Genomic DNA, 14446 nt, shown 5'->3' on the forward strand with positions numbered 1-14446 from the left:
TGACCTGTCCAGGGTGTATCCTGCCTTCCACCCAATGACTGCTGGGATAGGCTCCAGCTTCCCCCATGACCCAGAAGGATAAGCGGCTTAGAAGATATACTACTACTATTATTACTATTGAAAATATTAACCAGTTAATTAGCAGTTAATGGATTGATAGGTTACTAGATTCTGTTTTTTAAGGGTTAATAAAGACATAAAATCATCTAAAAATTATATGCAAAACCTTAAAAGTTATTGGCTAATAAAGTAGTAATAAACAACCAGTTAATTAGCAGCTACTGGGTGCTAAGGCTTAAAAAGATCATTATAATATCATCCTATACTGAAGTGTTACTGAAACCACAGCTTTAATAAATGAACTCTATTATCAGGTCTCCCAGTGAGAGTTCTGGGCTGAAGGGAATACAGGTGAACAGTGACAATGAGTCCAAAGATAATGAGATTACAGGTTGTGTGTGTGTGTGTGTGTGTGTGTGTGTGTGTGTGTGTGTGTGTAAAAGTGAATAGGCTACAGGGAGTTCCGTGTGTGCAAGTGTGTGATAAGGGGGTGATTTAGTATGTGAAAGGTATTTACACTCAAATTTCACACTACTACACACACTATATCAGTGTAATCATCACCCTACATATTCCAAACTTCCATCCTGACACAAAACAACAGCAACCAATCAGAAAGCTGGATTTTACACAAACAACCAACACACAGCAATTTCCACTCAGCACAGACACAACTTTGACACAGAGAAAATGACAAATTAAAAAACTTAAAAAGTTTGTACATCCCAGCTGTCAGATTTTAATGTTACAGCCACAAATTTAAAGATGTACAAACTTAAAACCTGATATACAGCCACAATCACAGGTTACTGCAACAGCAGGCCGACCCAAATGAAGACAACACACACATTTTCTAAGCCGCTTATCCTTCTGGGAGCTGGAACCTATCCCAGTGTTCAATGGGCAGAAGGCAGGATACACCCTGGACAGGTCGCCAGCCCATCGCAGGGCAGACAGACAGACACATACACTCACACACCTAGGGGCAATTTAGCATGTCCATTTAGCCTGCCTGCATGTCTTTGGACTGTGGTAGGGAACCCACACAGACACGGGGAGAACATGCAAACTCCACACAGAAAGGACCCTGGTCGCCTGGTCGGGGAATCAAACCCAGGCCCTTCCTGCTGTGAGGCGAAAGTTAAAAAAACCAGCTGATGTGTGAAGCCCAGGAAGAACAAAACAACCTTAAACACTTAAACCTAATCATTGTAGGCTACAGCATATTGTCACGGCGTGCCTGAAACACATTTATGGTTCATTTATGTCTTACCTGTAATGACTCGATGCACTGAAGTAATGTCCACACAGGCATCTGAATGTGACCGCTACATCATTTAAGGTGGAATGGGAAATAAAGCTAACTTCAGCTTCATCTAGTCTCTATCCATGGTACGAGTCTCAGTTACAGTCAGTCAACTGGGGCTGTATTAATTGAGATGGGGGGCTGGCTGGCTAGATGCTGTCACCTTCTGTGAATTGAATGCCTCATCCGTTTATTTTTCTTCCTTTTAACGTGTGCTCACTGCTGGGGCCTGCAAGCCGTGACATAGCCAGTAACGGGTTCACTCTTCCCCAGCTTCACATCCAGTAGGGAGCCAATTTGCACTTAATTTAGTGCTCTTATACAATTGATTATTTAAAAAAATAAGTACAGACATTAAATAGATAATCATTAAAACTAAAGTAACAAGCCTGTTTTGAAAATGTAGTGAGTAAAAAGCACAGATTTTCTTTTAAATGGAGTAAAAGTAAAAAGTATTAAGTGACAGAATTACTGAAGTAGAGTATAAATACCTCAAAAATTATTTAAGAACAGTAACAAAGTACTTGTGCTTCAATACTTGCCACCCTTGTCATTAACGTCACACGTTACATTGACTGCTGATTGATTATTACTGTAGTGTTTCAGGTGGTTCTCAGGTTGTCAAGCCAAGGTAAAATAATTAAATTGAGTCTGGACACAACTTTTGAGTTGTGGCTGAGGGCTTTATATTTAGTAGCTCAGCAGATTACTAAAAGCAAAAAAGCCACATGAAATTGGAGAAGAGCACCAACTTTTACCAAATAAATATGATTGTACAAATTTGCCTGATGTGCTGAATATATAAATCATTGGATTATTTGGATTTTTATTAATAGAATGAATCTGTCGGGGTCCATAGATTTATTTCTATACTGGAAGGGGCCCCTGGCTTTATAAAGTTTGATGAACCCTACATTACCTTAGCCTCCTCTGGAATCAAATCAGTGGAACATTTCCACAGTCCTCCACTGGAGGGTACTGTTGTACTTGCAGTCTGATTTAGAAGCAGTTTAACCTGCACCAGCCTAAGATTTGAGTATGTAAACTCAGGTGAACGAAAATAAGCGTGAGAGCTTAACATAAATAAGATACATAAAACTGGTCTGAGATTAGCCTAAATGTGCCTGCTGGCAATTTGTTTAGCTATGTATGTATTAAAAAACTAATTTTCAGCCACCACCCATGGTGGAAAGGTACATGCTGATTGCTATAAGATAAAATAGTCCCTAAAGAAAACATATTTTTTCAAGTTTACTGCTTTTAACTATTTATTTAACAACTGAATCTGATAATCAATCAGTCAATCGGTCAATCAATCAAGATGCTTTTATTGCCATTTATACTGCTGAAGACCGAAAAGTCAGAAGGCGTGTTTAGGTTCACTGGTCATTGTGGATATTAATAAAAATGGCTATATTTGCACTGTAGATGTTGTGACCCCTGATTCCTTTCGCCAGCACTGTAAAGAAATCTCAGCAACATCTCAGCAACAGAATGACAAACAACTTTGTAAATTTGGTGGAATGAAGAATATTTTTCAAGGTTAAAGAACCTCCATATGATCTAAAAGTTCTATGCCACTTAAATATTTTTCTTACATACCTTCAATAATTAAGCAGAAACCTTTATTTTCTCAATTTTTTATTCCAACTTGCAATGGGAGCAAAAATTTGGTTTGTTTGGGGAGACAACAAATATGACAACCACTGTTCTAGAGTGTAGGGGAGCAGGTAACTCAGCTATCTGTGACGAATCAAACAGAATCAGACGCTCGCAGATATAAACTACAAAGGAGGCTTTACTAGTAGAAGTGCAGTTTAAGTTCGTGGTCAAAAAACAGGCGTGGGTCAATTCCAGAAACAAAACAATACACATAACACCAGGCAAACAGTCCAAACAGGAAAAGGCAAAAACGTGGTCAAAAGCACAAGCAGAAGGTCTAAGTCCAAAATCCAAAGGGCTGGGAAAAAGACAAAGTCAAAGAACAAAGGCAAAAGGTCACACACGGTAATCAGATACAGGTATAAACGCTCAGTAGGTCACGAAAAACGGATGCAATACTTCGCAAGTGACCTAGTCTAAAGCCCGGGCTTAAATACTACACTATAGTAGTCACATCGCGAACGCGGATAGGAGTTTGAGGTCAGGTGGGGAGTCATGTGACCTTCCGGAGAGTTCTGGGAGTTTGAGTCCGGCTGTCTATCTTCGTTGGTTGGCTGTGTGGAAGTCGGGTGATCTCCCAGAGGACTCTGGGAGATCGAGTCCGAATCCAACGAGGCACTCGGCGGATGCGTGACACTATCAGTCTCCGTATGCAGAGAAGTTGATGATGTTCGAACAGCTGCAAATGTTTTGTTTGTTCCTGAACTTTGTCTGCAGTGCATTATTACGCATTATTTTCTGGTATGAACTTTTCCCTAGTCACGCCCATCGTGACGCAATTCTATGGAGAACATGAAAAAAAAATGTTTGTTTGCCTCTCTCTCTCTCTCTCTCTCTCTCTCTCTCTCTCTCTCTCTCTCTCTCTCTCTCTCTCTCTCTGCCAGCTCCACTTCTAGTATAAAGGTATGAGCAGCTGTGCTCTCCTGCATTTCTCTCAGAATGGAGTCTGTGCTGAAATATTTGGACTGGACGTCGGTGGGCTTGGCCCTGCTGGCTGGTCTGCTCACTCTGCTTCTGCTGGAGATCTTCAGGTGGAATTCCTCCAGGAACCGAAGCCCCCCTGGACCCAAACCATTGCCCTTTGTGGGTAACCTGCCCCAGTTTTCAAAGGATCAAATGGCCTTCATCAGATCGGTCAGTTTCCTTTTATACATCAGACTGATTTTTTATTTTTTTTTATTTTTTTTTTTTTCTTCTTCTTTTTGAAACTCACTATAGCCGTGAAAATTTACTATGGGTCCTTGGAGTGTGTAGAAAACTGTTGCTGTGTCTGCCAGATGTTAGTGCTGGGCTTTCTTAGTTTGCATTCTGCATTTTAACATGCAACACATGCAATTTTACACTTACAATAAGGGTAATATTTGTATCTAGAATTCAGGCTGTGGAATGCAAAGTTTTAAACAAGTGCAAAGTTCACCATAGTTCATGCAACCAATTGCTACCTTTCTTCCACTGTTTATCCTGATGTGATCAACGTGGCTCCATAGACCTTTTACAAGACATTTAATAACTTAGGACTCTCCACAGAGCGCCAATCAGCGCTCACAGTCACCTGAATACTAATGTCTGTCACCTGTGCTTCTGTTCATATGATTATGCGAGGTACTGCTTCTTCTTTTGAGAGCTACTGAGCGTTTTGTCTATTTACCTTTCATCTGATTACAATGTTGCCTGGAACTTTTGACTTTGCTTTTTGCTTTTCACTATTTGAATCTGTTTGCCTGGTTTTGTGATGATTGTTTTTCTTTTTTTGTTAGCCATTCTGGATTTGACCCTTGCCTCTTATATGACATTGAGTTTTGCCCAACCCTTTGATAATAATAACTCATTTTTCACTTTCTACCATGAGTGTCTTACTGGTTCGGTCACTTTACAGACAGTGAAGAGGACATGATGAAGGCTGCATCCAACCTTGTCTCTTCAGTTATCTGATTTAGTTAAAAGCAAATGGCTAAGTTTTACTTGAAACCAGGGTTGTTAACGGCTGATGTCCAGGACTATTGCATGGTATTCTTCAGTTGCATAACACTGTTACAGATCTCCCTTGCCAGTGGTTTGTGCTCTGATTCAGGATCTCAACAGCTGATCTTTGTCTAGAGTGTGTAAAACCTAATTCTTGGAGCCATGTTCAACTCGGTAAGTCTCATATTTATGTGAAAAGCTAAAAACACCTGCCCACTGGACCCCATGGACCCCATCCAATACACATCACTCGAGAAATCTTGCAGTCTACTGCTCCTAATCACTTCCAACACAGTTTCTTGTCATCAAGTTGGGAACCATCTGGCATCTTGACTACCAGAGTAGTACCTGTTCTAAAGATGACCACCCAGGACAGCTTTAACAACAGCAGCTATTCATATCTCTCATTTCTTTCCTTTCCCAAAGTCTTTAATGAGTTGTCTAAAATAAACAGTCTTCATTTTTCACTCGTTGCCAGCTCTAGGATCTCAGCATGTCCGTCTTCGAACTGGTGTACTTTGCAGAAACTTCTCCTGTAGCAAAGGTGGAGAAGCTCCACACACGAAGTTCAGCTAAACTCTCAACAGTCCTGATTCTTTTTGGGCTTTGCAGCCTTTGACACAGTCAGTCATAAGATTCTCCAGCCTGTTCTCACCAACATTGGAATCAGCACCTTTGCACATTGGAATCAGCACCTTTGCACATTGGAATCAGCGCCTTTGCAAACCGGAATCAGCATGTTTGCATGGAACTGGATTGAGTCTTACATGGAAGGATGTTATTAGGTAACATTGATGGCGTCCACATCAACTACATGCTGACTCTTCATATGTGCTCCACAAGGCTTTGTGCTGAGTCCTCTTCTCTTTCCTTTACACTTGATATTTTAGCGATATAACATCCTGTCAATGACATCTCATACCACTACTATGATGACACTCAACTAATTCTTTCCACCTTCTGACACTTAGGTTTATAGTTGCATATAGGCACGTCTGCCTGACATCTAATCATGGATTGCAGTTCACCATCTGAAAGTAAATTCCAGCAAGGAGCTGCTATACATCTCTGTATCCTGTGATCTTGACATCTCCTTTGAGCATTTATCGGTCATTCCATCTGAAGATAAACAAAGCCTTTGTGTAATTGTAGATGGCCAGTTATCAGTCTTTGCTCATATTGCAAACCTGACTCCGTCATGCAGGTTTCTCCTCTAAAGCCTTTTGAGGTTTCTGCACTTTCTCTCTACGTAGGCCTCTCAGATGCTTGTTCAAAATCTTATCATTTTAAGTGATTTTATCTAGTGAAGGTGTCTTATTTCATTGGCAGATTAGTTTACTTAATTTGGCTTGTTTCAAGAAGTAATACTTAAAACAAGAAACATGATCTGTCAATGGAAGAAGACACTTTTATAAGATAAAACTGCTTAAAAACAAGTAAGAATGTCTAGAAATAAGTGAAATAATCTAAATCTTCTAAATATTCTTACAACAGTCTCATAATGAGAAATATTAGATATATTGACTACATTTAAGATGTTTGAACTCACTAATATATTATTTCTGCAGTGAAGTCAAAACTGAAACCATAGCTTATGGCCTTTGAGAATCAAGTACGGCTTGGCTTGTCTTGCTATACTGAAAGATGCTTGAAAGACCAGCTTTAAGATCCTTCTCTATCCAGGCACCCATGTGGAACCTTACAGCATTAAATGACCACCTATTTGGACTCCTATTTTTAGCATCTAAGGAAACATTCTGTGAGTGAAAAACAAATCACTTCTGTAAGTTGCTATGGATAACTGGATCTACTTAATGCCATAAATTTAAACTCAAAACTGTGATGAATTGATCCAGATTTATTAGAACAGAGAAAGCTTCAGAACTGTTCACTGAAAACACATCTGCAACCAAACGTGGAAACAGTTGCATCAGCACATACACTTGTCCGCTCCAAAGCTGTAGGTAATGTAAACATTTTACACCCCTCCAGTTGCCGACATATGGTGAGATGTGCTCCATATACCTGGGCAGGAAGCCAATGATCATACTGAACAACATGCAGCTTGCAAAGGAAGCTTTTGTTGAGAATGGGACTGTGTTTTCTGGGAGGCCGCTTCTGCCTTTAACAGAGTGGATCAACAAAGGCTATGGTTAGTAGGGCATGACTCATGTTGATATACTTGTTTGATATACATGTACTACTACTTGTACTTTATTTTTTGATAAAAATGAAAAAAAAAAAGTGTGCTATTCCTTCTCCAGGGAAAGATACATCCTCGTATACAATTTTTACACCCTTTACAACCATCTCTTTCTTTTTATCTCCCTTTACTTCTCTCTGCCTTTCTCAGGGATCATCTTGGCCAATTATGGTCACTCTTGGAGGCAGCAGCGTCGCTTCGCTCTGCACACACTGCGTGACTTTGGTCTGGGAAAGAAAACTGTGGAGGAGCGTGTGGCTGAGGAGGCACATTACCTCATTAAGGAGATACTCAAACAAGAAGGTAGGTGATGAGTCACTGTGTATGCCTGTGGCACAGTTCTGTGGTCAGGTTATCTTTATATGATGTACAACTACAATGGCAGGGAGCAGCACTGGAGTTAATGCATAGTGTTGTCTGTCATTTGAAATTAGTATTTATTTCAATAGTTTTAGTCAATAGTTTATTTTAGAGTAAATTACAGACTAATGACAGTTTGAATGAATATTTGTTCAAATCAACATGGACAAGGTAATGTTTAATGAGCTCAATCAGACCACTACACTGGAGTTCAGTAATACTGATGAATATTTTAAATGTCCTACTGATAGTAAGACAAGAGGCCTTTTTTCATTTATATGACATTTAACAAAAATTTCATATGGTCAGTGTTCTGTCTTTGTGCCTTTTCTCTAATCAAACACACTATTCTGCAATTCGTCTTGAAGGGAAGCCTTTTCATCCCATCCACCAATTTATGAATGCATTTTCCAACATAATCTGCTCCATCATCTTTGGAGACCGCTTCGAGTACAGCGACAAGCGCTTTGCTAAGCTGCTAGAAATTCTGAATGAAAACTTTCAGCTTGGAGGAAAACTTACGGCGCAGGTGATTACCAGGACCTTTCCGAGTGATGATGTTCATTTTTACAGATCATATAGAAAAACAACCAGAGCACAAAACAATATAATTTATCTTCTAAATTAATTCCAGGTCTTTTTCCTGGTATATACCTACAATAAAATTACATAATGACAAAAAAAAATCCTGTCATTATGCGCTTAAAGTGCTTAAACTTAAAGGATGAAATGTAACATCAATTGTTCCTTTTCATCTTCAGATCTTCAACTTGGTCCCAATTATAAAATACTTTCCAGGGCCGCATCAGAAGATATGGAATAATTTCGAAGCCTTAAAAAAATTTCTCCTTGAAATTGTGGAGGAGCACAAGAAGACTCTGGATCCAGACAACCCCCGGGACTTCATTGATGCCTACCTGATCCAGATGACCAAGGTGAGATGCTCTTTGTTTTGAGTGCAGTGTAGAGAATGGAGAGACCCTAGCTGCACTTTACAGTAAAATATCCAGTAGGCCTAGTTATCTGTGCACTGAGACGACTGGTGTGGAGCATTTTCTGCATGCATTATTTTCAGGTTGACAATGTGGGACAGTGGAGTTGAAGTTTTCTACTGTAGATTATACTAAATCAATCATTTGAGCCGCCTTCAGTATCCTTTGGTAGCTCTGAGTAACAGAATTTAAACTTTTCTTTTGTTGAGCAGCAAGAGGCAAAGGAAGACTCTACATTCCATGTGGAGAACATGATGATGTCGGTCCTTGACCTGTTTGTAGCTGGGACAGAAACTGCAGCGACCACCCTCAGATGGGGCCTCATTTACATGATGGACCACCCTGACGTGCAAGGTACTGTTGTTGGTGACCAATATCATTGACCTGATCTCATTTTTACAGTAGGTGTGGTGTAAGGCTTGTTATTCCTTTTGTTACTTCATATTTTCAGTTGGTATTTTTGTTTTACTAATTGGTTAATGACCCAATTAGAACACTGTTATGTCTTGTATGTCCTCTTTTATTTCCCATGCTTGTGTAATATGACCATGTCAGAGCGCTGTCATGAGGAGATCATTCAGGTTCTGGGTTTTGACCGCTCTCCTTGTATGGAAGACCGCACACAGCTCCCATACACTTACGCCACTGTTTATGAGATCCAGCGCTGTGCTAGCATCACTCCTCTTGGCCTGATTCACCAAACCACTGAACCAGCACTGCTACGAGGATACCACCTTCCCAAGGTGATGGAGGGATAGAGGGATTGTGGACTGAATACATGACAGGCTGAATGGATAGACATTTGAATGTATGACAAGCTGAATGCATGGATCTCTTAATGGATGGGAGACTGAATCAATGGAAGTATGAATGGATGCTTAACCACAGAAACAGTGTTATGAGAACAGGCTCTGCCAAAAAAAGAAACAAAGTAAATTAAACTATAAAAAGATAATATTTTTTATGGCTTGAAAACAAGATGAAGCTTACAAATACAAAATAGAGGAATCAATACCAACGCAACGAATGAATACAAGTTTTTAGATTATCTGGGCAAGACTTATTGAAATGTTATTGCACGTCTTTTAGCATTTTTTGCCATCTTGCATATTTCACAAATTGCATAGCTATTTATATTTATTTATATCAGTCTCTTTTCTCAATGAAAACTTTGAGTGCACCTCCACTGTTCAAGACATTTAATTGATATTAATACATGTGTTATTTGTTTCTCTTTCCCATGGCAGGGATCTACAATCATGGTCAACTTAAACGCCATCTTAACTGACAAAGAGCACTGGAAGTATCCAGACACGTTCAACCCAGAGAACTTTCTGGATGAGAAAAGGACAGTTCTGCAGAAATGATGCCTTTCTGCCATTCTCTTTGGGTGAGTCTGCTGCTGGTGTTTACCTGAGGGTCCGTGTGCAACAGTGGTAGCAGAACAATTCATTAAGATTTGTTTGAGCATCAACACTGGGGACAGCTGGAGTAGGACTTGCTTTCAGTCAGGGAGTTGTGTGATACTCTAATACAGCCTCCTGGTGAAGAGAAATGATTGAATCAATTTTAAGAGTTGTTTCTGGAGCAGTGCTGTATAGGCGGTGGGAGATGCCACCAAGGACCCCTGCAGCAGACACTGGCTCTTGGCATGTGAAATGTAAGCTCACTGGAGGGGGAGGAGCTGGAGCTTCTGCGGGAGGTTGAGACATACCAACTAGATATAGTTGGACTCACCTCTACCTACATTGTCAACTTGGGACCAAAATCCTTGATAGGGGTCGGTGCCTCTTCTCCTCAGGAGTTACACAGGGTTAGAAGTGCAGGGTGGATGTTAGGATACTAACAAGTCCCTGGTTGGCTGCCATGGAGTTTGTCCCGGTGGATAAGAGCGTCGCTTCAATTAAAATCGCAGCGAAAAAAACTCTGACTGTTGCGTGTGCTTTTGAAACAAACAACAGTTTGCAGCATGCTCCCTTCTTGGATCGACTGGGTGGGGTTCTGGAAAGGTACCTGCCTACAGACTCCATAGTCTTGCTAACAGACTTCAATACTCATGTTGGCAATGACTGGGAAACCTGGAGGAAGGTAAATCTGAAGAATGGCCTGTCTGATGTAAACTTGAATGGTTATTGGACTCGAATGGTCATTGGAATGTTATTGGACGTCTGTGCTAGTCATGGATTGTCCATAACGAATACCAAGTTCAAACACAAGGACATTCATAAGTGTACTTGGTACCAGAGCTCCTTGAGTCAAAGATCAATAATTGACTTTGTTATCATTTCATTTGACTTGGGACGATATGTTCTGGACACTTGGGTGAAGAGAGGTGCTGAGCTGTAAACCGATCACTGTCTAGTGGTGAGCTGGATCAAATGGCAGGGAAGGCTGGGGGTCATACCTGGTAGGCTCAAGTGAATAGTGAGGGTGTGCTGGGAATGGCTGGCAAAGGCCTCTGTTCGGAATAATTTTAACTTCCACTTCCTAGAGAACTTTTGTCATGTTTTGGAGGAGCTAGTGGACATGGAGTCCGAATCAACGCTTTTGTAAACTTCTATTATGGAAGCTGCCAGGCATAGCTGTGGCCAAAAGCTTGTTGGTGCCTGTCAGGGCGACAACTCAAGAATCCCCTGGTGGACACTAGTGGTGAGGGAGACCTTCAAGCTGAAGAAGGAGGTCTTGAGGGACTGGATGGCCCAGAGGACTCCCAGCTCAGCAAATAGGTACCAACAGGGAAAAAGGTGGCGGCAGCAGTTGAAGCACAGTCCAGAACATGACAGAAGTTTGGCAAGGCCATTGAAAAACTTTGGGTTGGCTTCAAAGAGGCTCTGGACAACAGTCTGGCGACTCAGGAGTGGTCAGAGTGGCTTTACTCAAGCTGTACTCAGTGGGGTAAAGAAACTTTGACTTCAAATGAGGATATTGTCAGCTGGTGGACAGAGCACTTTCAGGAACTCTCATACCTGATAGACATGCCTCAGTCATGGGAGTCAGGGCCAGAGGCTCCTGGGGTGTCAGACTGTATTTCTCTGGTGGAGGTCACTGAGGTAGTTGGCAAGCTCGTAGATGAGATTCTGCATTCAGACAGGCTTGTTCAGTGTGAGTTTTGGACTCCACCAAGGTGCTTTGTCTCCACTCCTGTTCATGGACAGGGTGTCAAGGTGTAGGTAAGGTCAGGAGGGCATTATGTGTGCAAGCTGGAGGGTGGTGTCTCTGCTGTTTGGGGATGATGTCTTTTTGGATCCATCACATGGATGCCTCCAGTGTGACCAAGCTTCTCACTCAATCAAGTAGAGTGTAGCCGGCCACCCTGCGAAGAAAGCTCATTTCTGCCGCTTGTATCTGAGATCTCATTCTTTCGGTCATTACCCACAGCTCATGATAATAGGTGAGGGTTGGTATATAGACCGAATGGTAAACAGAGAGCTTTGCTTTATGACTCAGCTCCCTCTTCGCTGCTACAGTCTGCTACAGCAACCAAATTACTGCTGCCACCTGTCCCAGCCTGCGGCTGATCTCATGATCCTCCAAGTCTGAGTCTTAGCCTGGATGAAGATGGCATGCCCACTCCAGGTAAAGGGAAAGGACCTGCCACAGGTGGAGGAGTTTGAGGTATCTCCAGGTCTTGTTTACGAGTGAGATCAGCCGCAGGCTGGGTCAGGCAACAGCAGTAATGTGGTTGCTGTAGCGGACTGTAGTGGTGAATAGGGAGCTGAGCCATAAAGCAAAGCTCTCTGTTTACCGTGTGGTCTATATTTTCTCTGCAGATTTGCAATGAAAATGCCTTTGTTCACTTCTGAATTGATCCCATCACTGACATCACAGAAAGATAAGCAGCCCCAAATTTGACATCTCCACCTCATGGAGATCACCAGAACTTTTTGACAGCATAAAACTGGAACTGTGCTATTTCATTAAACAGGTTCTAGTGGTTTTTTGTTTTTGGTACCTGTTTATGATTGGTACCAACAGGACGTAATTGTACACAAGGGGTGTTTTCCTCTGCCCTTGGTTACACTTTGCAACTGATACCAATGTCAATTTAGTGAACTCTTTACAGGTGAAAATAAAGTCACCAAGCACAATTTTGTCACCTGCAAGCACACCAGAATGTAAGGTAGAATGGTATGTTGATGTGTGAATTGCGTTCTTTTCTTGTAGAATTATTACTTTGCAAAAGAGTTTGGTATAGTGACATAATTTAGTCCCATTGGCTCCCATTCAGGTCAAAACTTGTTTTGGAATGTTTATTGGGACAAACTCTTGGAGTCTGGAATTCTTCTCCAGGCTTTCTTTACACAAAGAGTCTACCATCAGTTTGATTTTGTGCTAAAATGTATTTTTTTTTTTCTGAAACAAATATCATTCTGTTTTAAAGAAACCTTGAAAATGTCATTAAATTTAACCAATGGTTTCAGTGTCCAAACGAATTTTGTGACCACTGTATATGTAAGCCCACAGTAACCAGCCCAAAACATCATTGGTCCACCAGAAAGTCTGCTGATTCTGCTAATTAACCAATCCAGCACTGAGATGATTTGTGCTTATGCATGTCCTGCAGGTCCGAGGGTGTGTCTGGGTGAGTCTCTGGCAAAGATGGAGCTCTTCATCTTCTTCACCTCTCTGCTCCAACGCTTAAAGTTCTCATGGCCTCCTGGAGCTCCACGCCCAAACATGGATGGCATTGTGGGCGTGGTTCGTTCTCCATTCCCCTTCAATACCATCTGCCGCAGCAGAGAGACCACTCACTGAATCAAGTTTGCCCTTTACATGTGAATGGACAACATCACCCGCAGGAGAAGTTCCTCTTCTTTAACACATCTAATCAATCTCACTAAGAACACATTATCAAGCTCTTTCTTTCTACGAGGACCAGTCAGGGGTGAATGTACAAAACATGATATTCCACCAAAACAGGACTTATATGTTTTAAAAGGAATGTTGAGAAAAAAGGCCAGTTCTATATTATTATTATTATTATTATTATTATCATTATTATTATTTTACATTTTAAATCAAAAAGTTTAAATTTTGATTAAAAAAACAAAGATAAGTTCTGACAAAACAAACGGAAAAGATATATTTAAGATTCTGCATAAGCCCCTTATAGACAGTAGTTCACAGTTAAAGGTTGGGAAAAATATTTAATGTGTAAAATACAATTAAAAGTGATTTATAAAATGTTTAATTGATCATAGTTTCTGCTTAATAAAGTCATTTACTACTTTCCCTACAACTATAATGAATACTAAAAATATTAGCCAGGTCATTAGCAGACACAGAATTGATAGGTTACCGGATTCTTAATAAAGGCAAAATAATGGATATTTAATATAATGTGCGAAAGCTTAAAATGTATAATAAATGAATATAAATGCTCTAAAAAGTACTTTATTTAATCTATTTACTGCTTAATGAAGTAGCAGTAAGCACAGTTAATTAGCAGCTACTCACTTGATAAGGGTTAAAGACGCTTATAATGTCCCGTACACTAAAATTCCACTGAAACCACAGCTTTAATGAGTGAAACCCAAAGATTAGAGCCAAAGTTTGAATGCAGTTAATGCCAGCAGCTTGGATCATGTCCCAAAACTAAATCATTTTTCACCCCCACAGGATTTAAAAAAGAAAGACATCTTTTCTTTTATTTCACCCTGCCTGTGTTGTTTTGTTGTATTTTGCAGTGTGTAGCAGTTTCAGCATGTATGTTGTATAATTCTGACTCTTTAATGACTGTGTAATTCAGAGAATAGAGTGATGATCGGAGGGAAAATGTGTGCAAAACAAGTTTTTGTTTATCATTTTTGTTTGTCACAGGGTGCCACACTGTTGATTTTCCCATAGAAGTAAACTAAGAGTTACTATTTTGAGCACAAAAGATTGAGATTGAACAAGACA

At 40.6% G+C, this 14446-nt stretch overlaps 1 protein-coding gene across 1 annotated transcript; it reads left to right on the forward strand.

The window, feature by feature from the left end:
* The first annotated feature begins 3639 nt into the window (after nt 1-3639).
* Nucleotides 3640-13394, forward strand: LOC118822216 (cytochrome P450 2B2-like). The gene is given in 11 exon segments (XM_036591154.1): nt 3640-3769; nt 3913-4162; nt 6983-7142; nt 7344-7496; nt 7922-8082; nt 8315-8488; nt 8758-8899; nt 9101-9288; nt 9793-9888; nt 9890-9935; nt 13110-13394. Coding segments are annotated over 10 exon segments (1506 nt in total). The 5' UTR covers nt 3640-3769; nt 3913-3967; the 3' UTR covers nt 13301-13394.
* The last annotated feature ends 1052 nt before the right edge of the window (nt 13395-14446 follow it).

Source organism: Colossoma macropomum, unplaced genomic scaffold (genome assembly GCF_904425465.1).
Source record: "Colossoma macropomum unplaced genomic scaffold, Colossoma_macropomum, whole genome shotgun sequence".
NCBI classification, from domain to species: Eukaryota; Metazoa; Chordata; class Actinopteri; order Characiformes; family Serrasalmidae; genus Colossoma; species Colossoma macropomum.